General features: G+C 35.7%; 1 protein-coding gene and 1 pseudogene across 1 annotated transcript; both read right to left on the reverse strand.

The window, feature by feature from the left end:
- Positions 1-730: 730 nt before the first annotated feature.
- Positions 731-27758, reverse strand: LOC128173650 (uncharacterized; annotated as a pseudogene).
- LOC128173651 (fibrous sheath CABYR-binding protein-like) lies at positions 16185-19342 on the reverse strand. The gene is made up of 4 exons (XM_052839321.1): positions 18965-19342; positions 17656-17844; positions 17251-17433; positions 16185-17018 (listed from the first exon to the last, which is right to left on the reverse strand). The coding sequence occupies exons 1-4, from the start codon at positions 19311-19313 to the stop codon at positions 16312-16314; spliced, it is 1428 nt and encodes a 475-aa protein (XP_052695281.1). The 5' UTR covers positions 19314-19342; the 3' UTR covers positions 16185-16311.
- Positions 27759-27886: the final 128 nt, after the last annotated feature.

The raw sequence follows: 27886 nt of genomic DNA on the forward strand, positions 1-27886 counted from the left end.
CACTAGGTATGTTTGATCTAATAAAAAATAAACATACAATTTTACAAATCTAAAGCAACAATAAGTTATCGTGTTAATTTACTGCAACAAAATCACTAGATACGTTTATAACTTACATTTATTTTGGAGACCGTGCCCGATAACACATAAATTTACATATCAATTTTTTTCCCATCTGGCACGGTCTCTAATTAAAATGCAAGCAATAAACTAAAATAATATTTAGTGAATTTTTACACCTTATTGTATTCATCCGCCATTTCTTGATTAAGCAAATTTATACTTATTTAATGAGTTGTCAAAAACCAGGGAGGCAAAGTTGGGTTTTTTATACACAATTTATTTAAATAAATGGAATAAAATCTTGTAATTCTTTAAATACTTTAAGGAACTTATTTCTTATGCGCCTTAAAAAGGCGGTGCAGAATATGAATTTGGACGATTGTCAATCCAGACGATTGCTAGAAGGCTGCCGAACATTAGCTCGACGCCTTAAAAAAATCATCAAAACTTATAAACAGATAAAACGAGTATTAAAAATGTATACAATGTCCTAAGTTACCACATAATTGCATTATCTAAACATGTGTTGAACATTAAATTGCATTGAACATAAAATTGTTTTGCCAAAGATTTATTTTTGTTTTTGATAAACAATCACTATACATGTATTATATTTTAGAACTATTGCATCAGACTTATCATAAAATTATTACCTATAGTTTTAAGAGTAGACCTTGGGATTTTAAGGATCCCCTTTTCAAATAACATATCTAGTGATGTTGTAAGGAACTCCCCCAAGTTCTCTTTCATTTCCGTCATCTCCGCAGGCACCTGCATGTACATGTTGTAAATGACCTGAATTAAAAAATAGTAAAAAGTATGTCAGAACACTCACATTTAATTCATTGCTTGAGTACAAACTATAGTAAAACCTCATTATTTTAAACTAAGTATATGATCTTACATTAGCAGGACAGCTGAAAACTTTATACAGTTTTAAAATTGTTGTCAAGCGATCCTTCACAGGCATTTCTTCTGTCTCCTTCAGTCGTGCCTCATATGACAGTCTGATTAGTTGGTGAATATCGTCTGATGTTTTAGCGGTTGCTAATCTTTTTAATGCAGTCATCAGTGACGTTTTACTTTTGTCTTGAAGTTCTTGAGCATCACTTGTTTCTTTAAAAAAAAAAGATCGAAGGAGTAGGGGATTAAGTTAAAATGTTGATATGCAGTCTCATTTTTTAGAAAAGCCCACAATATCAATTAATTGCTTTTAACAAATTCAGCATTTGTTGCTACCTTTTTCTTTTTGTACCTCTTCTTCTCTTTGTGGACTATGGACTTCTTTGCTCTTTTTTTTATAGGGAGTCTGATTTTCTTTCTCTACTTCCTCATGAGGCTTATCGACTTCCATGTTCCCTCCTTTGCTCTGGTCCCCTCCTTTGCTCTGGTCGCCTCCTTTGCTCTGGTTTCCTCCTTTGCTCTGGTCGCCTCCTTTGCTCTGGTTTCCTCCTTTGCTCTGGTCCCCTCCTTTGCTCTGGCTTTCTCCTTTGCTCTGGTTCCCTCCTTTGCTCTGGCTTTCTCCTTTGCTCTGGTCCCCTCCTTTGCTCTGGCTTTCTCCTTTGCTCTGGTCCCCTCCTTTAGTAGTAAGGGGGACAGAGTGCAGTCACTCTGCAGTCAGGATGACGTCATGGGTTTTCCCCAGGGATGACGTCATGGTTTTCCCCAGGGGGTAGTCTACAGTCAGGGGGTAGTCTACAGTCAAGGACTTAGCATAGCAACAATTGAAGAATGATACTATAAATATATACTATCAGGGTCACCTTAGTTCGCATAGCAACCGTTGAAGGATAATACCATAAATATCTACTATTAATATCTACTATTAGGGTCACCTTAGTCATCTGTAACCACATCAACAGTGTAAAGTATTGCTAAAGTTAGAATTACCAAAATATTGTTTCCAGGCATGGTTTTATAACGCAGTTTTTCGTAGGGCCAGTCCTTTAATATTCAGTATAAAAGGTGCAAAATTTGAAGCATTCCTTCACTTCACTTTTGTTTTTTGCATTAGAGGTAGCACCATTCCTCAACCTTTTACAGTAAGTAAACTATCGTTATACTTTTTACAAAGTTTTGAGATTCTCTATATCTTTTTGTTATCAGGAGACCCAGAGACAACAGAGATAGTACAAGATACAAGATATTTTATTTCTCAATCAAGGGTCCCGGGGGTATTTCAATATACATAAATATACAATTTAAACATTATCTCTTTTTATAATAATATAATTAATGTGTTTTAAACAGTTATATATATGACCGATGTACATAATGTTCTCAGTGTCACTGATCATACACATAATACAAGTGTCCAGAAGAATGTCATTGATTACAAAACAATACAAAATGTGATGCTATACATGTACAAATTTAAATGGCTTAGTATGCATAAACATCATGACAAAGTGCAAGTCACAAGTTGTTATCGAAAATCGTTCACCGAGAATATATAACAGTAAACAGTACACTAACAATCAAAAACTAAAGAGTTGTGAACTTAACCCTTTTAGTGTGGTTGTCTACTTTGTTCAGTTTATCTTCAACAAAGTTGAAGATAATTTGAATTTGTTCACAATCAGACATCACCCTAGTCAATAGGGTTCTTAAAAGGTCGAACTGTGGTTTAAATTCTGGTTCTCTCATTCTTTTCTCAAGTTTACGAATTTTTCCCGGGTTTGTTCGCCTGTTGATGAAATATGAAAAATATACCTTACAGAGTGTTCAATTAATGTACATCTCACATTCCGTGATATTGATTTGCAATTCTTAAGAACTCATATTTAACCTTCGTAAATAAATTAACATTAATTATAATAAAAAATATTATAATTCAATATTGCTACTGATCGAATTGAGGTGATTAAGCATTCAAAAATAGTTCAATAACGAATATAAAATATCATTAACAAATTAAAGTGTTTATAATCATCACCTTAAGTTTGTTAATATTGAGTCCTCCGGCATTCCGACCAGTTGGACAGACTGTTGGAGTCGTGAGCTGGGGAATAGCTGGGATAAATCAAGTGTCAAAAATTTATTACTGAATCCTAAGACACGACAATACTTTTGAAATTACATTAAAATGACATATAATAATCCATTTACTCTGATGAGTTTGATCGAAACTTATTCATTTTTAAATACTACAAGTAGTGCTACGATGATCGAGAAAAATATTATTCTAATACGTACCCTTCAAAAGGGACGTGTGATGTACTGTCGGTTTCTGCTTTCTGATTTTTCTTACTTTCTGGGGTAGGAGTGGAAGGCCTTTAAAAAATATAACTCACTTTCTGATTCCACTTAACACATTAATATTTGTATGAAAGTAGACATATTAAAATCAAGCCAAAGAAAGATAACTCTATCAAAATCTGTTCAACTCACCGCTTTGCCAGGCCCTCCATTTCTAACTCATCCCCCATTTTCATCCAAATTTGTTCGAACTCGTCAAACGATTTTGCTGAGCTAGTCGCTTCGCTGTCAATATAGAAAGTTTGTGTGCAACCCATAAATGATTTGATGACAAGTTTATTATATTAAAAAAACTTATAGATATATCAAATTTAGACCTTTTTCAGTAAAGTTTAAATAACCATTAATATTGCTTTAATTTGAAAAAAAAAATAAAACAACTGTAGGATAAGGGAAAATGAACATTACTTAAAAATGTATGTCTTTCGAATCGGTTTATACAGGCTGTAAGCATCTTCGTTATTTAAAAACTGTTTAATTTTTTGTCTACCAATCTTATATTTGCCCTCTGATTTTACAGCTTGGTACAATTTTTCGGGACCAGCAAATGCGCCTGGTTTACCGGGTGTATAATAAAGCTCCCGTAAGTAATCCGTGTAGTTTGACATACTTGACACAAACTATCTAAATGATTCTAAGTGCACAGTTATATAGCAAAACACAAGTCTTGTTTGGTCGATTATCATTTTCTTTTTGTTGGAATACAATATTTTCATACATAATATATATATATATATATATATATATATATATATATATATATATATATATATATATATAGATGTATAGATATATATATATCCTAGCCACCAAACGTAAAATATCAATTAAAAAGTTGTCATTCAAAATCACTCTGCAGGTTCATTGGATCTTGAGTATCTCCAGAGTTGCATTCCATGGAGGAGGATAGAGTCTCTTGTGGGTCGTATCCGAAAAGAGTACATTCGGGACAGTTAAGCATTCCAAGCTGAATCTGGTGAGACTCGCTCAGCATGCAGAGTTCTACGTCTTTTAACTCCGGAACATACTCATGCATCTCTTCGACAGCATACCCAAGTCTTGCCAACTTGTTCCTGTTTAGTGTGACTCCTTTCTTTGTTGGAACCGGTTGTGTAGCGTCATCTGGTTTCCAGAAATGTCTTATGTCTACTGTAGGATTGTTCGGTGATAATGAAACGAACACTCCTCCGCCAACATGCCACTCTGTGACGCAATCGAAGGTACCTTCTACGAATCGGAACTTCAGAAAGTCATAAAAACAGGAGATGTATTGTACAGATTTGAAAAAGTGTTGAAAAGACGGCGTCGGGGGAACATAAAAGAGGCCTTTGTAAAATGGGAAGGATGGCCGCGTAAATTTAACTCGTGGATTCCAGAAAGTTCTTTAGAAAACGCCCAATAAAAACGAGCAAGTTTCATCTATCCTTTTTCATTCAAAATGAGCGTCCGAATGGTATTGACGTCTACCGACTGCTCTGACTATTTTGATAACAAACCAAATTGTTTCCGAGTTCAATTAAATAAGCAGATTCCATTCGAAGGATATTGGTCAGTTGCATTAACAGAATTCTCAACAGAGAGTTAGATTTCTTCAAAGAAGAAGAAATCGGAGTTGTTTGTGTGTTGTGATATCTGTGAGGAAACGATTGTTGGGGGGAAAGACGCCCCTCTTTTGAGACGTGTATGTCTTGGGGAAAACCCAGAAAACATAGCGTTTACTGTACCCTATTACATTCCGGTGAAAATCTGTGAATTACAACAGATCTGTATATATATAACTGACAGAGAAGGGAACTTGGTTTCATTTTTAGATGGACCGGTGACCGTGACACTTCATTTTAAAAAGTTCCCTTACGTTTTATGATGAACAGTCAGACTTACGTTAGCGACCCCAGACTCTGGGAAGCGTTTTACAAAAATATGGCAGAGAAGAAGTTTAATCCTTACAGCTACAAGCCTAAGCAAATAGGAAGAGGAAGAAAACGACATAGATCTTACGTCATTCCTTTGAGGCCACACTCACAATTAGAATCTACCGTGAACTCAACTCACGTGACTCCCATAGCTGCAGTGGAGGAAAGGGCGAAAACTGAACACGCGAATGATATCAAAGAAGGTGTTCCATCCGTCAAGGTACACAGCAAGAGTATAAAAAGGCCCTGTTCTGGATCTTCCGTCATTCCTACAAAGAAGAGGAAGACGGCAGCACGTTCCAATCAAAGACAGAAGAAGAAAACCAAGTCTCGTAAACTAGCTAAGCAGCAAAAATCAATCAAAACAAAGCCGGTTACAAAGAAAAGGCAAATACCTGTCAAGAAAACAAAGTCAGCTCAAGTGAAAAAATTCAAGATTGACGCCTACAAGAGTATCTTTCGGGAATAAATATGGCTTTTTTAAGCGGTGATAACAAAGACATAGCTCAGCCTATGGAATTGTCTCTGTTTGCATCACCTACCAATCAAGTAGCTGTAGAGAAAGTATATTTTACGGAAGCTAGACCAATATCCAGCATAGGTGTATCAGACACACCAATCGAAATTGTAGTTTCGGGTTCGGGTGCAGAATATATAGATTTAAAAAGAAGTAAATTTTACGTAAAAGCACGGATTTTAAAAGCCGACGGAACAGCTTTGGCTGAACAAGAAAAAACGAGTATCGTCAATCTACCTCTGCAAAGTATGTTTTCTCAGATGGACGTCTATTTAAACAACAAACTGGTGTCCTTCAATACAAACAACTATCCATGGAAAGCGTATCTCAAGACAATTTTGTTCAGTGGGAAAGACGACTTGAAGTCTCAAAAGCAGTCAGAATTGTTCTATAAAGACGAAGGGAAGATGGACGACGCCAACGCTTACAACGGAGGTAATGCTGGATTGGTGCTACGATACGGTTTTACTGAGCAAAGTAAAACTTTTGAGCTTGAAGGAAACCTGAAGGAAGATATCTTTGATCTAGACAAGTACTTGATAAACGGAGTAGATATTTACATCAAACTATTTAGATCCAGCACCCCGTTTGTAATCATGTCTGCAGAATCTTCAGCAGCTTACAAACTAGAACTGTTGGATGTCGTGTTCAAAGTTGCAAGGTACGAGTTGATCCTGGCGTTCTGCTGAACCACAGTAAACAAATAGAATCGACGCCTGTAAAGTATACGATATCAAGGAACGAACTAAAAATGAACACGATACCCAAAGGATCGACTGAATTTTACTGGGACAATATTTTCCCACAGGCTGTACCAGACCGTATTGTGGTAGCTCTGGTAGACCAGAAAGCTGTCAATGGTGATTATTCGGCCAACCCATTCAATTTCGAACACATGGGAGTAACAGATGTCGGTATATACGTCAACGGAGAAAGCGTACCTGGTAGACCACTAAAAACAGACTTCTCGGCGGGACAGTATGTGGCAGCTTACACTCGTCTGTTTGAAGCATCGGAAAAATGGAACTCTGATGCTGGACTGGATATCTCCCGAGAAAATTTCGGATCGGGATACTCTTTGTTTGTCTTCACCATCGATCCTTGCGGGTTTGGCGAAGAATATTTAAACCTCATTCGTCGAGGTAATACCAGACTGGAACTGAAATTCAAAGAAGCTACAACTAAAGCTGTCAACGCCCTTGTATTTGCTACGTTTTCTTCCCTGCTTGAGGTGGATAAGTCACGTGACATCAATTATATTCAACCATGAACTCGACGCAGATGTTAAATATTGTGAGAACGGACCCATGCTTAAGACGTTACGTAAAAGGAGTGTTTGCTAGCAACACGCTACCTGCAACTGTGACTCAGTTTCCGAGTGCATTTATCGTGAACACACAACCTTTACCGTTCCCCGGAGAACATTGGGTTGCGTTTATTGTGTTTGACTCGTTTCACGTAGAATTTTTTGACAGTCTTGGAAAATCACCAGCCGATTATAATCCCGATATACAGAACTTTTTCAATAAAAATAAAATGCATTGTACTTTCAAAACAATCCCATTGCAACCCTATTATTCTGATTGGTGTGGGCTTTATGTATTGGTGTATTTAATTGCCAGATTGTGTTTCAAATATTCGTTGAATCGGGTGTATGCTTTGTTTCCTAACATACATGTCAATGATACTTTTGTAAAACATTTTATGCATGACTATGTGAGATATTAATAAAATGAGTTCAAACTGTACAACGTGTTATCATATAAATATGAGGTTAAACGCCACGTGCTCTCAGTTTAAGAATGGCCAAGGAAAAAGAAACAGTGATCATGAACGACTGGTGGAAAACGAAAGCTTTGCTTCCATTTTCTGCCCCTACGACTATTTTGATCTGTGGTTGCACACAGAGTGGTAAAACCTATTTTACTAAATCACTTCTCCAACATGCGAACGGAATGTTCTCTGTTCCGGTGGACAAGATTATTTACGCCTACACCGAATACCAGCCCATCTTTGACGACATGTCTCGGTCAATCCCAAACTTCACATTACACCAAGGTTTGCCGTCTAAAGAAGACATAGAACAGTATACGGAGGGAGTCAATCACACCATCTTGGTCTTGGATGATTTGATGTTAAAAATAGCTCAATCTCAAGATTACGACCTGTTTACGGTGACATCTCATCATAGAAACGTGACTACAGTGATGCTTTCACAGAACCTTTATCCTCCCGGGAAATATGCCAGGACCATATCGTTAAATTGTCTGAATGTTATTTTGTTTAAAAATTACCGCGATTCCAGACAGGTTATCACGTTCGGTTCTCAGGTATTACCGGGACAGGTTTCTTTTTTCAAAGCCGCTTATGATTCGGCGACCAGAAGAAATTTTGGGTATTTACATGTCTGCTTAGAGCCTACACAAAAGAGGGAATACCAGTTAAGGTCTTGCATACTCCCCGGAGAAGATATGATTATCTATCAACCTATATAAAGTTGTAGTTAAAACATTTCGTCTTAGTTGATAATCATGAAGCAGACGGTGAAGAAGCATAGAGCTCTTTTAAATTTCCTTTTGTATGCTGACAGTACACAACAAAAACTAATTATGAAAACCTTTACTAGCGAGCAATTCGACGTGATGAGTGAAATAGCTCTAAATATTTATACTGGTACATATCCTTTGCCCAAAAAATATATAAATGAACTGAGACCATTCGAATTAGACATTCGCAAGCTGGGATCCAGAGAAGTGAGCAACAAGGAAAAACGTCGAATATTATTAAACCACATTGAATTGGTGCCTTTATTATTGAAACCCATCGTGTCGAGTTTTTCATAAAAAATGGCAGAAGAATTTATACTTGTACCTAAATTAAAGTATGACCGTCTTGTGGGCCAGCATGTCGAACAACAATTGTCCTCTACAGAGACTCAAAATACTCCGAATTTCCCAAAGGAACTTATGGGCGATAAAGAAGATAAAAACAGCATGTTACAAGAAGGAAGGGGTTTTGTCAGCAAGAAGCAAACTATCGGCAGACCTCCCGGAATATCTGATGGTAGACGCAAAAAGAAGAACAAAAACATTCCTTGGATGGCATATTGACATTTATGAAATGAAAATAAAAAAAACATTTTTTACATGACTGGTGAACGGAATTCAATAAAAATGATGTACAAATATACATTTTAGCGTTATCGTTATTCTTTTAAAATCCAAATGGCAATGTATCTAAATTGGGTAGAATTCTACGTTTGGTATAAACCATTTTATAGTTTTTTGTTTCGACTCTGTTGAGAAGTTTTCTCTTTCTACTGTCCCTCGAAATTTTACAAGGATTGACGATCTCGATTTTACTTTCGGGTGACGTACAGATGATCGATTTTATGGCCTCGAAATTGATTAATTTCGAGTTGGCCCAGTTCAATGTAAATCCTCGAACTTTACATTCTTCTTTGCCAGACGATGTGCGATAGGCATAGTTCTTTGGACCCCCCGAGACGAATTCAACAATGTAGCCGTCTTTGGGGCGGATCTCGTTCGTTAATTCTCCTAAGTAATTACCTATGGGAAGGTAACTCAAATCGTCCGACCGTTTCGTCTTAAAAATGACACTGTCTGTATCAAAATACAATACGTTCTCATTTAATTGATCGAGAACACTGTACAATTTCAGTCGAGCCCACATAGTGGTAAACGATGCAAGGAAGATATTGGTTTTGTTATCGAATTGAGTAAATAAAGGACTGTTGCTCCATTCTAAATGAAGAATGTCTTTTGAGACGATGTGGAAATTGTGGGGGATTTTGGTCGGATCAGAGAGCATTTGAAAAAATGTTTCGGCCTCCGTTTCGTGAATAAACGTGGACTGTTGCATCCCCAACCTCTGACCAAATTTGCCCCAGAAGCTATTCAAACAGAGTTTGGCTAAACATCGCAACCCTGGATTCAGCATAATTTTATCGTATTCTAAATCTATGCCCTCTTTTTCTTTGTAATCCTCGATGTATTTACGTTTTGCCTCTTCCGTTTTACAATCAACTGGAAATCCCGACGCCTCCTGTTTAATTTTTAAGAACATGTTGACGTACTGAGTAAACAATCCCCCCTCACACGAGTCGGCGTTGTACATGGACGACTCGGCAAAGTGATAGACTTCGTAGGTATTCAAGATTGTGTACCCTTTAGACATAGCCATTTGAATTTCAGGAGTACACCACGTGCCCGTGATGGCCCTCTCCTCTAGGGAACACGTGCAATCGTTCTGATTTTCATTGTCAGCGCAAGTTCTACACAAGGGAAACTTCAATTTTCCATTCGAACTGTAAGGAAGCACGGGGTGATAGAGATTTCTAGGGGGTAAAAATTTAATTTTAGCAAGTCCAAAATACTGAGAGATGTCTTGAAAATTGTCCGTGACGATGGTAGGATGTCCAACGGGATATCGACAATATTTGTTTGTCCATGGATAAAGACTGGTAAAGTCGTAGTACTGAATGGTTTCGTCTTCCGCCGCCTTGTAGTGTAATTTTATGGCATTAGTTCGACCACCAAAAAAACTATCACGTGGGTCCAATATGTCCTGTATATCCAATGTCGACACGAACTGCTGTAACGCCGCATTCTTTTCCAGTTGATATTTAAATTGATGTTCCCAAATAAAGACGACTTTGTATCCTAGATCCTTGAGCTCTCGTTCTCTCTTCTTCGTCATTTCATATAATTCCTGGATCGTCTGATTGGTGGAAGGATGTCTGAGATGATGACGATCTTCGGCGTAACAAGACGGACAACCGTGGAACACACAACCTATTTTTTTTTGTTAAAAATGAGAGAAAACAATAAACGCATTTTATGGTCAACACTCGATACGCCGCCGCCGCCGCCCCCCCCCCCCCCTTCAATTGAGGGGGAGAGGGGGTAAATGTTAAAGATATGTAGGTTTATGGTCTTACCATAAAATTCGTAAACTGTTCCTTTTCCGGTTGGAGAGGGGACAAATCCGTCACATCTGTAGTTCGTGCTTGGAATCTGATATTCACCTCCGTTAAGAGCGTGTGAAATATGAATGGGGTTTCCCCGCTGACGGCTTTTTTCCATTAACCACTCTAACCATTGAATCGAAACTTTACTGTAGTTATCGCGTTTTGTATACCCTTGAGAGGGAACGACTGCTATTGGACTCTCGAACTGTCGTTTGCCTATTTGCACGTTCTCGTCATGTTGAAGGTCGACTAAGGAGACCCATGATGCTTCTTCGACGTTGACCACTTGCAGTCCTCTTAAATGTTCGATGTCGTACCATTTCGTGTCCCCGTCTTTGGTTATTTGTATTTTTTCCTTGCCTTTCAAAAATAAAGACTTAAATACGCCCATGCATACACTTGCGATGGTGACGTAATCGAAAGGGTCGACTCCATAAGTAGTTTGTATTTTTAACGTTCCGTCTGCTTGTGCAACGTTTTCTTCGATGGTCGTCACGTCGATCATTAACTTTCTAAATTCGAGACAGCCCCGTCGCAAGATATCGACGTCCGAGCGGCAGTATTGCAACATTTCTTCTCGAAAATGAAACGTCTCGTCTTTTTTCGTTGCATGCCAGTCTTCTAGTTTCTTTCGCTCTTCTGTCGACAGGAATTGGTATCCGTAGTACTGCAAGTCTGGATACGGGCCCACGTAATTTTGATGAGCTTTGGTGTTGAATAAATGAGGAAAGTATCCTTTGCAGAGTTCTTGTAGACCAAACGCTTCTGGTATTTTAGCTAATTTCATGGGAAGAAAGTTGAGAGAATCCATGAAAGTTAAATTCAGTTTTTGGGCTATGTGCATGTACATGATCTTGGAACCATTGTATATGATTTTGCTTGGTCGAATGGAGTGTCGGTCGATGAGAACTTCTAAAACGGGGTACAAGTCAAAACTTTTTGCATTGTGTGCAATTAAAATCGAGTCTTTGCAGTGCTTTCTGGTGACGTAAGCGCAAAAGTGTTCGGCGGCGTAGTCCCCGGAAAACACCAGTTCCCTTTTTCCACACGTGTCTTGACATGGCGGTGAAACGTATTCTCCTTTGAGTGTCCGAGAGCATTTTCCACATCGTGTTCCGCAATGACTGCAGGTGGCATCCTCTACCAATTCCTCTTTTTCGCATTGATGACAAGTGCTCTGTAGTACTGCAAAGTTAACTTTGTGTTGCATTAAACCACAGGACGGATCACGGCAGTTCTGACACAGTCTACAGTTGACGCACTGACGTGGCTCTTTAACGCAATGTCGACATCTGACACGAGACGGACTGTATCCCGCCTCACATTGGAACACGTCATCTTGCCGTGTCTCAAAATCGTAAAAGAAGAATTTCTTGTTTCGCTTTTCGATGTCGGATCCAAACGGTTTCTGGTAACAATTATGTTCCCCGGTTTGATATTCTCGACAGTTAGGGCACTGCCATTCTTCGCAAACGTGTAACTCGGGGGAACGCTTCACACGTTCCAGAACGACTCTACATTTTGTACATTGGTAAAACAGGTCACAGGCAGGGGGATAACTTTCATTTTTGACTGTTCGTTGCTCTTTATGACTTTTGAAACACACTAGAGATCGACAAACTCGACCACAGGAACGACAGCCCATTTGGACATCCGTTTCCGGACAGTTGTTGCGTAAACATACCTCACAAGAAGTGGCACAAGAATGTTTTGATTTATCTTTATACGGTTTTAAACAGGTATGACAAAAGTACGACGCTTTGAAAAACCCTTGTATGCTGGCAATCCCGTGCCAGTGTTTTTCGTTTTCTGAGTCGATATGATATAGATAAAGACGAGGTTTTTCCTGATCCTTTGTCACCCTGACGAACTTGTTTCCTACTCTAGAGGACACGACGTTTATAGAGACATTGAGTAAGGTTTCGAAAGGCTCGATGTCATTAAGACCTAAATATCTGTCGGTAGGCACCCCTGCTCTTTGACACAGCCACATCGCTAACTCGGTTTGTTTTTTTTTTCTCGACGTTTTCAGGACGTTGTTGTAATAAGCCTTGGATACAGTACGGTGTTTGAGAACGTCATCTAGCATCTCCTCATTGGAATTATTCTTCACTAATTGTGACCAGGTATCCGCGTCTACTTTTTTACACGTTTTGAGAAAACACAGACCAATGGAAATAGCCATGCATAAATTGTTATCGTTTTGTACATGAAAAAGTGATTTTTTCTTTCTATGCTATTTTTGGGTCCGAAAAGAGAAGTGATGGGTAGTTTTCTAGGGTTACCTCCCCCTTTGGGCAAATCGATGGATCCTATGGTGACCAAAAGGCTTTCGTCTATGGGTAAGCTTTCGTTCGAATTGAGTACTTTGACGATTTCTGACATTACAGCATCTGCATTCAGAGTTTCCCAGGATTGTAGCGGGACCACTATTGCATTGTTGAGACTCGGGTGACTGATGACCACTCGCCCGAGATCCGCATCGTGACCCCTGGCTTGCGACAACAGGTCGTCAAACATGTCGTGCAAATTGTTTTGTATGTCTATTAATTTCTTACCCCGCCACTGTTCGTTAAATTTGACTTTGAATGTCGTATCGCGTACCCAATGTTTCTTAAAGGTTCTCGTATCCCTCTTCCAAATGTAGTAAGGTTTTTCTGGCGTGTCCTCAGAATCGGAGCTATCCTCACCGCCCCCAAGCTGTACACTCGTTGAAGGCTGATCGCCATCAGCGAGGGTAGGTCGACTTTTTTTGGCAGGGGATTCCATCTCCGAAAGAACCTCCTGCCATAAGTCTTCGATGTGTTTTTCCCAATTGAGTTCTTTTAAGGTAGCTCCATACTCGTAAAATTCTCTGAGGAAAGTTGAAAAACCGAACTGATTTCGACTTAATAGACTTAAATGTCATCAATTGTTAGAAAAAATATACATGTCATCACACTTTTTGAGATGCCAGATAAACATAAACTAAAGCATATTTAGCATTAGAAAAATGTATTTTTTTTCTGTTAAAAGTAAAATCTTGTAGGCAGAAATTTGTTTTTCTTGTTTAATTTTAATGTCAACTTTATCAGAAAACTAAAATTACAAAAATATTTTAAAATTAATCGTTGGAATAGGAAAAACTATAGCATTTAGACATACAACTGAGAGAAAAGTCAGAAAAAGAGTTATTTCCCCTTTGCATAGATAAAATATATAAAAATTTGGAAATTTAGTATAAAATTAAGTGCGTAAATATCTTTAACCTACCAATAATTCTAATTACATCCATGTGATTATATTCACATAAAATAAATAAAACTATCTTGCACAATTTTTAAAGAATTCAAAGTTTTACAAAAAAGGGTGACGTCACAGAACACTGGATCTACTTTAATCGGTCCTCGACCTCAGCATCACCAACTAAACCATTTGCGGCGGCAAATAACTGCACAGCATCACTGTCGTTCAAGGAGTCGAGGATTTCTTTCAATAGACTGCTGTCTGCCATATTCTAAATTCAGAATATTTATAAATGTAAAGCGTGCTTCAAAATTCTAAAAAATTAATACTGATTTGTAAAACTTTATTACATCATAACTTATTCAATTAAATTTAATGATGTCCTTAATTTATTCATTTTACTACACTTTAAAAAAAGAAAAACAAAGCCTGTTTGAACTTAAGGTAGCTATCTACATCGAATTTTTACCTCATGACTTGTTGCAGTAATTTTAGGTAACCTTGATTTCCCTGTTCAAAGGCGGACTGTTGCTTTCAATTATTTTATATGAATTTTTTGGTAATTTTTGAGAAAAAATGGAAAAATCGGTTTGACTGAAAACGAGAGGTGATAGAGTTTTAAAATTGCTTCTAAAAATTGTATATTATAAGGTTTATCAATAATTTAAAAGTGGCGATAAAGACTTTGTATTTTTTATAATAAAAAATAATTATTAAAAATTAGAAACAAATTTTCTTAATATTTTTTTTTTTAATTTGAAAACCAAGTCATTTCCAGCCATTGAGTATAAGAAAAACATATTTTGAAAAGATATTGGAAAAAAATAGAAAAAAATAAAGCTAAAAAAGCCTACTTTCAAAGTAGACACTAACCTGATCGGAATTAAATTAGGGAAAAAATGGAAATATTCTTCATTTTTTTTTTTATTGTTATGACGCTAATAACTAATTAAACCCTTTGTAAATTGAATGAACTTATCAATAATTAAGAAGTTTGGTGGTGAAGCTTCATTTATTTTCGTGCCAGTAGGTTTTTTTAATAATTAAGATCAGGATCAGGCAAATTTTAATCGGGATCGGTTTGATCTTGAAAATTAGCAATTTTTCCTTAAATATTTTTAATTTTTTCCAATTTCTTTCTAAAATATGGTTTATATATATTAGTTTTACTTGATAGAAACATGTCTAAAATATTTTGACCATAGGTTTAAAAAATATTTTTGAAATGCACTAATTTTACAAATATTTTTTTTATTTAAAAAAACATATATCTCATTTTACTTTTATAGTTATGCTTTATTTATATTTCATAATTTTTAGAGGAAACTTGAAACTCTATCACCTTTCATTTTCAGTAAAAACTATTTTTCCATTTTCTCTCTTAATTGCTAAAAAATTCATATGAAATAATTGGAGGCAACTGTCCATCTTTGAACAGGGAAATCAAGGTTACCTAACAATATTGCGACAAGTCATGAAGTAAAAATTTGATGTAGAGAGCTACCTTAAATTTATTTCAATTCAAAACAATAAAAAAAAAGCAAAATAGAATACATTTTATTAACAAAATTCCTGTAATATAGATTTAAAGTATTTCTTAATACTTAACATATTTTTAAGAAATGACATTAGGGAAAAAACAAAGTAAACAAAAATACTGGTCTAATGACAAAAATCTTTAAATAGCACTAAACATGTTTAATATTAACCTTGTACAAACTTTTTCTTTAAGACAACTTTTATATCAATAAATTCAATTTCTAGCTTCACAAATGTTCAAAAATATTTAAAACCCACATTGTATATCAGGTAAATAATATTAAGGATTGTAATCTATAAATATTGGATATTAAATATTATTCTATAGGAATACGTTCTACACCAATTAACCCTAATGTCATAACTTAAACATCACAATTATAATAAGCAAATGATCAATGTTAGGTGTAAATCACAATTATCAGTTTTAAAAAAATAAAAAAGCTTAAACATCATTTAACATCAATTGCGCATGGCAAAAATCACCAAATAATCACTGTCATGTGTAAATCATAATACTAATCAACAAATAAAGACAGGAGTTAAAATTTTCCTTTCATCAGTATTCAAGTAAAAGACAAACTGTCGCATAAAATAAAAATTAAAAAAAAATACAAAAAAAACCCATAAAAAGCAACCCTAGGAAAACACAACAGAAAAAATAACGAGTCAATGTCCTTAATTAAACAATACCATTGTACTACATGTACATTCATTTAAAAAATTACTTGATACAACGTCATCAAAATTTCAAATTTTCATACTTCATAAAAGTACAGACTATACATTCATCAAAATATTAAATCTTACTGACTTTCAAACATTAGTTTCTTTCTTGCTGTTTTGCTTCTAGTAGTTGGTCCCTGCTGTGGAGCGGGGGCGTGTTGTCCTTGCTGAGGAGCGGGGGCTTGTTGTGCCGGTTGAACAGCGGGGGCTTGTTGTCCCAGTTGAACAGCGGGGACTTGTCCTAGCTGAGGAGCGGGGGCTTGTTGAGCCGGTTGAACAGCGGGGGCTTGTTGTCCTGGCTGGGGAGCGGGGGCTTGTTGTGCCGGTTGAACAGCGGGGGCTTGTTGTCCTGGCTGAGGAGCGGGGGCTTGTTGTGCCGATTGAACAGCGGGGGCTTGTTGTCCTGGCTGAGGAGCGGGGGCTTGTTGTGCCGGTTGAACAGCGGGGGCTTGTTGTCCTGGCTGAGGAGCGGGGGCTTGTTGTGCCGGTTGAACAGCGGGGGCTTGTTGTCCTGGCTGAGGAACGGGGGCTTGTTGTGCCGGTTGAACAGCGGGGGCTTGTTGTCCTGGCTGGGGAGCGGGGGCGTGTTGTCCTTGCTGAGCGGCTTGTTGTCTAGGTTGTTGAGGTGTGTCTGTGTCTGCTGAAGTTGTGTATGATGATGGTGACAACAAATGTATATCCGAAATGTTAAGTTCCGGGCAGCAGCGATTTATCAAAAACTTTACAAGTTTCCTCAGCCCAAAAAATATGATTAATGATGTAACTGCAACTGCCCAAGCCAGAAATCCTAAATAAAAAAAAATAGAGTAGATATACATGCATGAACTATCAACAGAGTATTTAAATTCTAGCACAATTTAAGTAATTTATACTTCCGTACATTTATAAAGCGAGTTTTTCCTAATTTTTTCGTTGATCTAATTTTTGTATAAACCTTAATTGTTTCTTTTAAAACAAACACATTGTTAACAAATGCTTTTTTTTTTTTTTACACCATATTGAAATAATATGACTAATACCAGTTCCCACATCACTTAGTGATTGTTGAATTCTGTGCCAACTTGTGGGGGGCTCAGATGTAGCTCTATATCCCTCAGCAACAGATGTAGGTTCCTCGGCTACAGATGTAGGTCCCTTGGTTACAGATGTAGGTCCCTCAGTTACAGATGTAGGTCCTTCAGCTACAGATGTAGGTCCCTCAGCTACAAGTTAAGTTGGTAGATTTTCAGTACCGTTGTCATTACTATTGTGGGAAGAGGTTTTATATATGAAAGAGAAAATATGTCATCTTTTGATTTGTTCGAATATTTATACTTCTGTACATTTTATAAAGCGAGTTTTTCCTAATTTTTTCGTTGATCTATTTTTTGTATAATCCTTGTTTCTTTTAAAACAAACACATTGTTAACAATTGCTTTTTTTACCATATTGAAATAATATGACAGTTCCCACATCACTTAGTGATTGTTGAATTCTGTGCCAAAATGTGGGGGCTCGTCTTTCGGCTACAGATGTAGGTCCCTCGGCTACAGATGTAGGTCCTTCAGTTACAGATGTAGGTCCCTCAGTTACAGATGTAGGTGCCTCAGTTACAGATGATTCCTTGTGATATACTTTAAATGTGAAGTAAAATAAAAATTTAAAAAATAATTGATACAAACATTTTCCTCAGACCACTTAAAAATCGAGTTTTACGGACACAGCCTTTTTAGTCCAAAATTCCTGTAGGAGCTGGCACGATAAAGAACCCCTTTTGATAAATATTCTTTAAAACAGAAGCACTACTCTAAGTTCCTATATGTAGATCTGAGGATTTACATTAAAAGAAATCTGAATATCAATTGAATAAACTCATTTTTCCTAACCTTTGTATTTGTGCATTAAAACCAGAAAATGTTGTTATTTTTAATTTCTACTGTACTGCTATAGCTGTCCGATGCTTGGTAAATATTGTCCGATCCATGGTGAAATAGTTCAACACCTCAATAATTTGCTTTATTTTCTACATTTTTAACAATTTTACAAATTTTTCTCCAATATTTAAGCAAGGGGAAAACCTGTAACTTTTAAAACAAGTTTTATTTATATTTGGATGATATTTTATTCGCGAACAAAGGGAAAAATCCAAAGGTGTCCGATGCATGGTGAAATCACCCTATAGTTTATGTATACACAGTAGATATTTACCCCCAGGCTACTCTATATAGCTACATTAACCATACACAGAAAAAATATCTTTGTGAAACGGATTGGGGCTAATGTACTTATAAAATATACATTGTTCTTTTAATATTTAAAGGAAGGTATTCACACGTTTTCTTACAAAATTGCGTGAAATACATGATATGTACAAGGCAAATTGAATCACAGAATTACAGAAACTGTAACTACCGGAAATATATTTTTAAAAAAAGAACGACTTGTGAGATGACCCCTCCCCTTCTTTTTATCATTTACTACATAAACACATTCCATAGTAAAGATACAACGATTTGATTGGCTGATTAAATCACGTGTTCTAATTTTTCTCACGATAATTTTAAAGTCTACGAATCGTTCCCTATAAGCCCCCTCCTTTTAAAAATCACTCAAAATTACCAGACCAGTCCATATTCAGACAATTAACGACTTACAGGTCATAAATGAGAAATTAAAGGGTCAAAACATTTTAATTTGAACCACCCCCCCTTACCCATATTCCGCAATGTATAGATATGTACATAATTTACTTACCGAATTCATGATCATGGCATTGAGTTCCATGTTTGCTCTGCACTACTGGAAACGGCGCCTTTCCGTTGACGACAATGGTTACATCGCACTTTGCAACCCGAATTTCGCGTATCTGGACATTGACATCGACGGCAACACAGTTGCTTTGTACGTAGAGAGCGCAATTGACCAAACCATGACTGGACGGACATCTCGGACATCTAGTTTCAACACATGTGTAGAACTCAATAATGACAATGAATATTATGCATATCAGCCTAGCTGCTGCATGTGATGTTCGCTTCCCTCCTTCCATCTTAACATCAACGGCGCGAATTCTGCACGGACTTTTCAACGTCATCATCATCATGTGACCTTTAGGCCACCCTGATTTCGCGCGATTTGTCTAATTACGCCCTTATAAGCATTTTAACTGATTACAAATCAAAATAAGGGAAACAGATACTGAGGGAACTAAAAACAATGGTGCTCGTATGTAGGGATAATTATATTTATTTAGTGTTGAAAGAGTTTCAAAGCATTTGTGTGTTAAACAATCTCACACATTTACATGCGAGACAGTGACTATAATTTTTTTTAATTACTGAGGCCCTGTGAATTATACAATTACTATATTATAAGCCTTAATTTGTTATTTTCCTTTACAAGTATGCGTTTACATACACGAATAAGTCCGGTTTCTTGCATGTGTAGGTTTCTTGCATTTATCAAAGGTAAATTTTAAATATCGACTAAATGCGCTACAGTGTTGAAAGCTTTCTTGTAGGTTTATCAGTAAAATAGAAAAAAACATATTTGTTCACAACAAACTATTTGGAAGTAATTTCATTGTCACTTAATATCGGTGGGTATAAATAATTTACAGCGGATGTTATTTTTTTTTGGGGGGGGGGTTAAATATCACCCTTTAATGTAGTGTACATGTACATTCTCTCACTTCATAAAACAAAAATCAAATAAATTTTTAAGTAATGATAATTATCCTACATGCAGTTGATTTCTTTTTTTTTTCAAATTAAAGCAATATTAATGGTTATTTAAACTTTACTGTAAAAAAAAAAGACTAAATATGATAAACATTCTCTTAAATAGTTGAATAAAGATGCTACATTGGATTGAAACGAGGTAACTTAAATTGCTTTTTTTTTTAAACTTACAATACCCGTGTTTACAGGTGTAGAAAAAATAGAGCAACTATGAATTAATTAACACAATATCACTTAATCAGAGACCCTAGGGTAATGCGCAGATCACTCCTGTCCCGTGTGTCGCGCAGATATGTCACGACACAGCGGTGTTTTTAAAAAGGGAATATAATTCAGTTAATGGGGTAGAGCATCTACGTCATTATCGTGATGTACTTTTTCTTTGACCCGTCAAATCCTTTAACTCGTACCCACAAAGAAAGCGCTGATTGGGGTGGTAAACATTCCCAACCCGCTTAATTTTTTTGTTTTATTTCCTCATTCCCTCACCGAATTTTTCATTCAAGACATATAAATACAACGGAGTTTTGCTTAACGTTATTATCTTGAGAAAATGGCTGAAGAATATCTACAGTTTCTGTAAGTAATTTTTTTAGATAATCGTTTCAAAATTAAATAAAGCTAGTGAAATAATAACTTATCAAATTTTAAGAGAACAAATTTTGGTATACTAACTTTTAAAGGAATCTGTTCATAATTTTTCTCTCACTTCATAACACAAAAATCAAATAAATTTTTAAGTAATGTTCATTTTCCCTTATCCTACAGTTGTTTTATTTTTTTTTCAAATTAAAGCAATATTAATGGTTATTTAAACTTTACTGAAAAAGGTCTAAATTTGATATATCTATAAGTTTTTTTAAATATAATAAACTTGTCATCAAATCATTTATGGGTTGCACACAAACTTTCTATATTGACAGCGAAGCGACTAGCTCAGCAAAATCGTTTGACGAGTTCGAACAAATTTGGATGAAAATGGGGGATGAGTTAGAAATGGAGGGCCTGGCAAAGCGGTGAGTTGAACAGATTTTGATAGAGTTATCTTTCTTTGGCTTGATTTTAATATGTCTACTTTCATACAAATTATAATGTGTTAAGTGGAATCAGAAAGTGTGTTATATTTTTTAAAGGCCTTCCACTCCTACCCCAGAAAGTAAGAAAAATCAGAAAGCAGAAACCGACAGTACATCACACGTCCCTTTTGAAGGGTACGTATTAGAATAATATTTTTCTCGATCATCGTAGCACTACTTGTAGTATTTAAAAATGAATAAGTTTCGATCAAACTCATCAGAGTAAATGGATTATTATATGTCATTTTAATGTAATTTCAAAAGTATTGTCGTGTCTTAGGATTCAGTAATAAATTTTTGACACTTGATTTATCCCAGCTATTCCCCAGCTCACGACTCCAACAGTCTGGTCGGAATGCCAGTTCAACGCCAAAGTGGAGGACTCAATATTAACAAACTTAAGGTGATGATTATAAACACTTTAATTTGTTAATGATATTTTATATTCGTTATTGAACTATTTTTGAATGCTTAATCACCTCAATTCGATCAGTAGCAATATTGAATTATAATATTTTTTATTATAATTAATGTTAATTTATTTACGAAGGTTAAATATGAGTTCTTAAGAATTGCAAATCAATATCACGGAATGTGAGATGTACATTAATTGAACACTCTGTAAGGTATATTTTTCATATTTCATCAACAGGCGAACAAACCCGGGAAAAATTCGTAAACTTGAGAAAAGAATGAGAGAACCAGAATTTAAACCACAGTTTGACCTTTTAAGAACCCTATTGACTAGGGTGATGTCTGATTGTGAACAAATTCAAATTATCTTCAACTTTGTTGAAGATAAACTGAACAAAGTAGACAACCACACTAAAAGGGTTAAGTTCACAACTCTTTAGTTTTTGATTGTTAGTGTACTGTTTACTGTTATATATTCTCGGTGAACGATTTTCGATAACAACTTGTGATTTGCACTTTGTCATGATGTTTATGCATACTAAGCCATTTAAATTTGTACATGTATAGCATCACATTTTGTATTGTTTTGTAATCAATGACATTCTTCTGGACACTTGTATTATGTGTATGATCAGTGACACTGAGAACATTATGTACATCGGTCATATATATAACTGTTTAAAACACATTAATTATATTATTATAAAAAAAGATAATGTTTAAATTGTATATTTATGTATATTGAAATACCCCCGGGACCCTTGATTGAGAAATAAAATATCTTGTATCTTGTACTATCTCTGTTGTCTCTGGGTCTCCTGATAACAAAAAGATATAGAGAATCTCAAAACTTTGTAAAAAGTATAACGATAGTTTACTTACTGTAAAAGGTTGAGGAATGGTGCTACCTCTGATGCAAAAAACAAAAGTGAAGTGAAGGAATGCTTCAAATTTTGCACCTTTTATACTGAATATTAAAGGACTGGCCCTACGAAAAACTGCGTTATAAAACCATGCCTGGAAACAATATTTTGGTAATTCTAACTTTAGCAATACTTTACACTGTTGCTGTGGTTACAGATGACTAAGGTGACCCTAATAGTAGATATTAATAGTAGATATTTATGGTATTATCCTTCAACGGTTGCTATGCGAACTAAGGTGACCCTGATAGTATATATTTATAGTATCATTCTTCAATTGTTGCTATGCTAAGTCCTTGACTGTAGACTACCCCCTGACTGTAGACTACCCCCTGGGGAAAACCATGACGTCATCCCTGGGGAAAACCCATGACGTCATCCCTGGGGAAAACCCATGACGTCATCCTGACTGCAGAGTGACTGCACTCTGTCCCCCTTACTACTTCCTTTGCTCTGGCTTTCTCCTTTGCTCTGGCCCTCAACTTCCTCTTCTTCAGTCATTTGCTTCTGTCCAATTTTGTCTAGACCATCATCTTCACCTTATTTAAAAACATAACCTTTTATTTCTCTACAATTTTTTTTTTATTCTTGCCAATATCTTCTTATCCTACACTGTAGCTATTTTCCAAATAAACACACGCTATTATCTCTCATTCTTATTTTTTGCTGAAAGACAAAAAAGATTATGGTTGGATGGACCTTGGTGTAGTTAAAGTCTATGGCCATACACCTAAAGATGGAAGAAATATGGTTTTGTATATTCAGCATAATAAACAATGATATATTGGCCTTATTCCAATAGGTATATGGTTTATATGGGCAAACTTAGCATAGGTGTATTTAGCTTCATTCTTTCTTACCTGTTTTTTGAGAGATTTGTATCCCTTTTTTCTTCCTTTGGTTGATACAGGTGGTGTGATGTTGTACATTCTTCGGCGCAGAAATCCCACCAATGAATTCTATATAATTTAATTAAAAACTCAGTAAAAGGTAAATCAAATAACAATATTTTTTTTTACTATATATATTTGAATGGTTATTAAAAATTAAAAAGTTATTTTTCAAATTAAGTTTGCTTACATAATTATCTCTAAGACCCTCCAATGGCTTATCCCTCAGGCTTGGATAATGACTTGCCATCAACCTAGCTAAAGATTGAAGTTCTGCCTCTGATGGCCTTCCTCCATTCTGTCCTATCAATGAATCCATTGACATACGGACTACCCGTCGTCTCTCCGTTTCAATGCTCTGTTGAGAGTGCTGAGAGGGATTGTTGAGGATTTCAGATCTTGGTATAAAATAATCATCCATTTGTAAAGACTGCCTCATTGGTTCATGCCTCTTAGCTGGTCTCTGTAGTTTTGGCAAATTACCAGTTGGAGGTGATGGTGATCGTTTCCTTTTAAATTGAGGGGAGTCCGATTCATCAACATCCTTGTCTTTTTCATGCTTTATTAAAAAGGTAATGTTTCATTGATGCAAAAAATGTGTTAAAATGATATGTGTTTACATTTAAGTTAAAAACATATATTAATTTCAGTTAAATGCTTGTGTCTTGAACAACTATATTCATGAAAATGATGATAATGTCACTAAAAATAATTTTGAAGTCCAAATTTTCATATTATGGAGTAATTTTTACCAGCTCTTCTAAACACCGCCGTATTTCCTTTCTAACTTTGAAAGAACTTGAAAGATCCTTTAGATCAGATTCATTTAGGTCAAGGAAGGTCCTTCCATCTATGTCGTTTTCTACAGAAACAAATACAAAACCTTGAAGACACAGTACTATAACATTTTGTTAAAATTAGGTCACACTTAACAATGAAACATCAGAAAATGGATAGAGATGTTCATAACACTTTTGCCTTTTTTCATGTTTATAGTATTTACATTTCTTATCATTTTTTATCTGTAAAATTAAAACAGGGTTATCATGGAAAGGTTATTGTGAATGTATTCTTAATTTAAAAAAGATATTTATGAAATTTGATTTGCAGTCTAAAACATGTATCTTATTACCAGGGTTGTCTCTAAGACCCGGGAGGCGGGGATTTTCCCCGCCTAAAGTGACGTGATTACCCGGCTATTATTGCACTTCAAACACAATCTAGCTATAAGGAAGACCTCCAGATCCCCTTCTACTTTTTTATTTCTCCCTTCTACTTTAATTTTTAGAGACAACCCTGTATTATGCATCTAGTTCGTTAATTAGCTTTCTCTTTCAATGCTCAGATAATTCAATTTTGGCAAGTTGAATCTCTTTGTTAACTACTTTTAATGTAATAATTTTGTTTGATCGTTTTAGTATGTTTGGATTGAATGTTGTTATAGATCTGTGTCCGCCTTTTATTTTTATACTACGGATGCTACTATGGACGTATTTAAAGTTGACCTACCGATAACAGTGACGAATTTATCCATTTGTCTATCGCTCCATGTTAATTAAAGCTTGCATCGCTACTCTGATAAACATCCCATTAAAGCATTTAAACGACAAGAGCAACTCTCATTACGACCTTAGAGGGGGTATAAATAATTGACTATATTATCGGGACCTCTCTTTTTTTTATGAGTTACATTTATGAGTTTACTTTCGTTTCACGATATACTGAAAACTCTTGTCACTTTTTAATCGATTTGGAAATACAAAGATTTTAATAGCTAGAAATAAGTACTTGTCCGAGGACTACTACTACTTAACAAATCAGTTGTCTGACCAATTAAAATACTCGCCCCAGGCGTCAGGCAATGCTATTTGTCTAGCCCTGGAGTGTATATGACCAGAAGTTTTATTAATTAACGGAAGACCTTATTGTTTTCGTTCGGTTTCTTTTTCCCTATTATTATTATTTTTCTTCTTTTTTCCAACCAATTTTGTGTACGCGATTTCTCGAAAACTACTCCACCGATTTACATGAAACTTTTAGGTCTCATAGATAATGATCTAAACCTTATTGGAATTTTTTTTAATGATGACGTCACTTCCGGTTTTGAGTTATTTACAATTTAACGATTTTCAGAGGGTCGGCTTGTCCAGGGGTAAACTCCTAAACGATTTAAGATATTGAGTTCAAAATTTCAGGGATTGTAGACAAAAGGTTGTAGATCTGACATGTGGTATATATATTTTCCTGTGACCAAAAGCGCCGAAGCTCGCCCGAGCTCGAAAATTACAGTTAAAAAAGCGTCGTGATTTTTCGTGGTTTTCTTTCAATATCTCTTTGCTTCATTGTATTTTGTTATAACATGAAGAACAAAAATTTTTTATAAAGTCAAGAGCTTTCTTATGAAATCAAGAAAAAGGGGCTGGCCCTTCAAAAAAGGGGCTGAGGGGGCCCTAAAGTCTTTTAATGAGAACTTTTCACTGCGAAATATTTTGTGATAAGTTATAGAAGCAATTATGTTTATTCTAACGTTATCCACCTACACATGGCAATCATTAACTCCTATGTTACGTAATTAGGGGTTTTAAGGGGCCAGAAGTCCAAAAATTTGATGCTCAATATCTCAAAAAGAAGGAAAATTTTGAAAAGCAATATTGAACAAAATATGCTCAAAATATTAAGCTTAACTATCTGCAACCATAATTTCTTTGTTATGCAGTCCCTTAAAGGAGTTACAGGGTCGGCCCCTAAAACGACCCTCTCAACATATCTCGAGAACGGTACAAAATTTGTAAACACTTGTTGAACAAAATGTGTTTGAATTGATTAGAGCTTTCATTTGAAATCATATAAAAGGGGTTGGCCCTTCAAATAAGGGGCTGAGGGGGCCCTAAAGTCTTTTAATGATAACTTTTTACCGTGAAATATTTTGTGATACGTTATAGAGGCAATTATGTTCATTCTAAGGTTAATTAAATATACATGGCAATCATCTCCTCGTATGTTACGTAATTAGGGATTTTAAGGGGCCATAAGTCGAAAACTTTGATCTTCAATATTTCAAAATAGAGGAACATTTTGAAAAGCAATATTGAACAAAAGATGCTTAAAATATAGAGCAAAACAATCTGCAACCATAATTTCTTTGTTATGCGGTCCCTAAAAGGAGTTACAGGGTCGGCCCCGGAAACGACCCTCTTAAGATATCTCGAGAACGGTACAAAATTCGTAAACACTTGTTGAACAAAATGTGTTTGAATTGACAAGAACATTCTTATGAAATCAAGAAAAAGGGGCTGGCCCTCCAAATAAGGGGCTGAGGGGGGCCTAAAGTCTTTTAATGATAGCTTTTTACTGTGAAATATTTTGTGATACGTTATAGAAGCAATAATGTTCATTCTAAGGTTATTTACCTATACCTGGTAATCATTTACTCCTATGTTATGTAATTAGGGATTTTAAGGGGCCAGATGTCCAACACTTTGATCTTCAATATCTCGAAATAGAGGAAAATTCTGGAAAGCAGTATTTAACAAAAGATGCTCAAAATAATGTGCTTAACAATGTACAACCATATATTGTTTGTTATCTGGACCCTAAAGGAGTTTTAGGACCGGATATCAAAACGATTTTTCCCAGATATCTCAAAAACGGTAACCAATTTCTAAACACTTATTAGCGTTACACAAAAATATCTTTTAACGAAAATGAATGAAAAGGAGCTTATCCCTTAAATAAGGGACACCAAAGGGATAGATCGTCTTTCACCCATAACACTCATAGATTCCGCCTCCTTTTCCGGATAAGTTTCGTTGTCGAAGATCAAGAGTAAGGCCATTCCTTATTCTAAAAATCGGACGGAAGACCTCCTCGTTGCTCGCAACGAGATCGTGTCTAGTTAGTCTTCTTTTTCTTAGCAAGCTGCACCTGAAATATGGATCTTGATTTTACTTAAGTTTTTTAAATGTACATTGAAAACACTTTTTCAACCACAATCAACTTGATTGAAATGGGGGTTTTCGGTGAATTTATTTATTGCAAAACACTGAAATACACCTTTAATTACCAATTTAATCAATTTTTTCATCAGAAACAATTAATTAGGAACTTCACTATCCAGCAACTAAGCCCCTTGTGGTAACACTATCCTGGCTGTGCCAGTGAATGAATCCAGATGAGTCCTCCGACTCAATAGAAATCGTCAATCATTAGTAGAACAACTAAATATTGTACTATGTCCCATTCATATTAGTGTATATATATATATATATATATATATATATATATATATATATATATATATATATATATATATATATATAAGCCTAATTATATCTACTTTGGTTGCATAATACATTTATAATCTATACAAAGTATTAAATTTGATGTTTCCATGGGAATGATATACCTGCTATTAAATCTTGAACATCTTCTGACACATCCCTTTCTTTAAGCCATCTTGTTACACCATCAGCGCCAAAGTCTTCGAAACTTCTCATCTCAGCCATTTTGATAACCCGGCGCAAATCGGATTCGGCGCGAAACGGAAGTGTGTTGCGGAGGAGAAAAGCCAAAGTAATTCGTATTTAGATTAGTCGCGCCGTGAACGCGAACGTAAATAAAAGTTTCTAACCAT

The sequence above is a fragment of the Crassostrea angulata genome, chromosome 2 (assembly GCF_025612915.1).
Source record: "Crassostrea angulata isolate pt1a10 chromosome 2, ASM2561291v2, whole genome shotgun sequence".
NCBI lineage: Eukaryota > Metazoa > Mollusca > Bivalvia > Ostreida > Ostreidae > Magallana > Magallana angulata.

Excerpts from the sequence above, each read along its gene's own strand:
- LOC128173651 (XM_052839321.1), bottom strand. The coding sequence starts at position 19,313 with ATGATGATGATGACGTTGAAAAGTCCGTGCAGAATTCGCGCCGTTGAT. Across the intron at positions 17,845-18,964 it reads ATGCCATGATCATGAATTCG|TATATCACAAGGAATCATCT; the intron begins GTAAGTAAATTA and ends TCACATTTAAAG. Across the intron at positions 17,434-17,655 it reads TGTCATATTATTTCAATATG|CTGAGGGACCTACATCTGTA; the intron begins GTAAAAAAAGCA and ends CTTAACTTGTAG.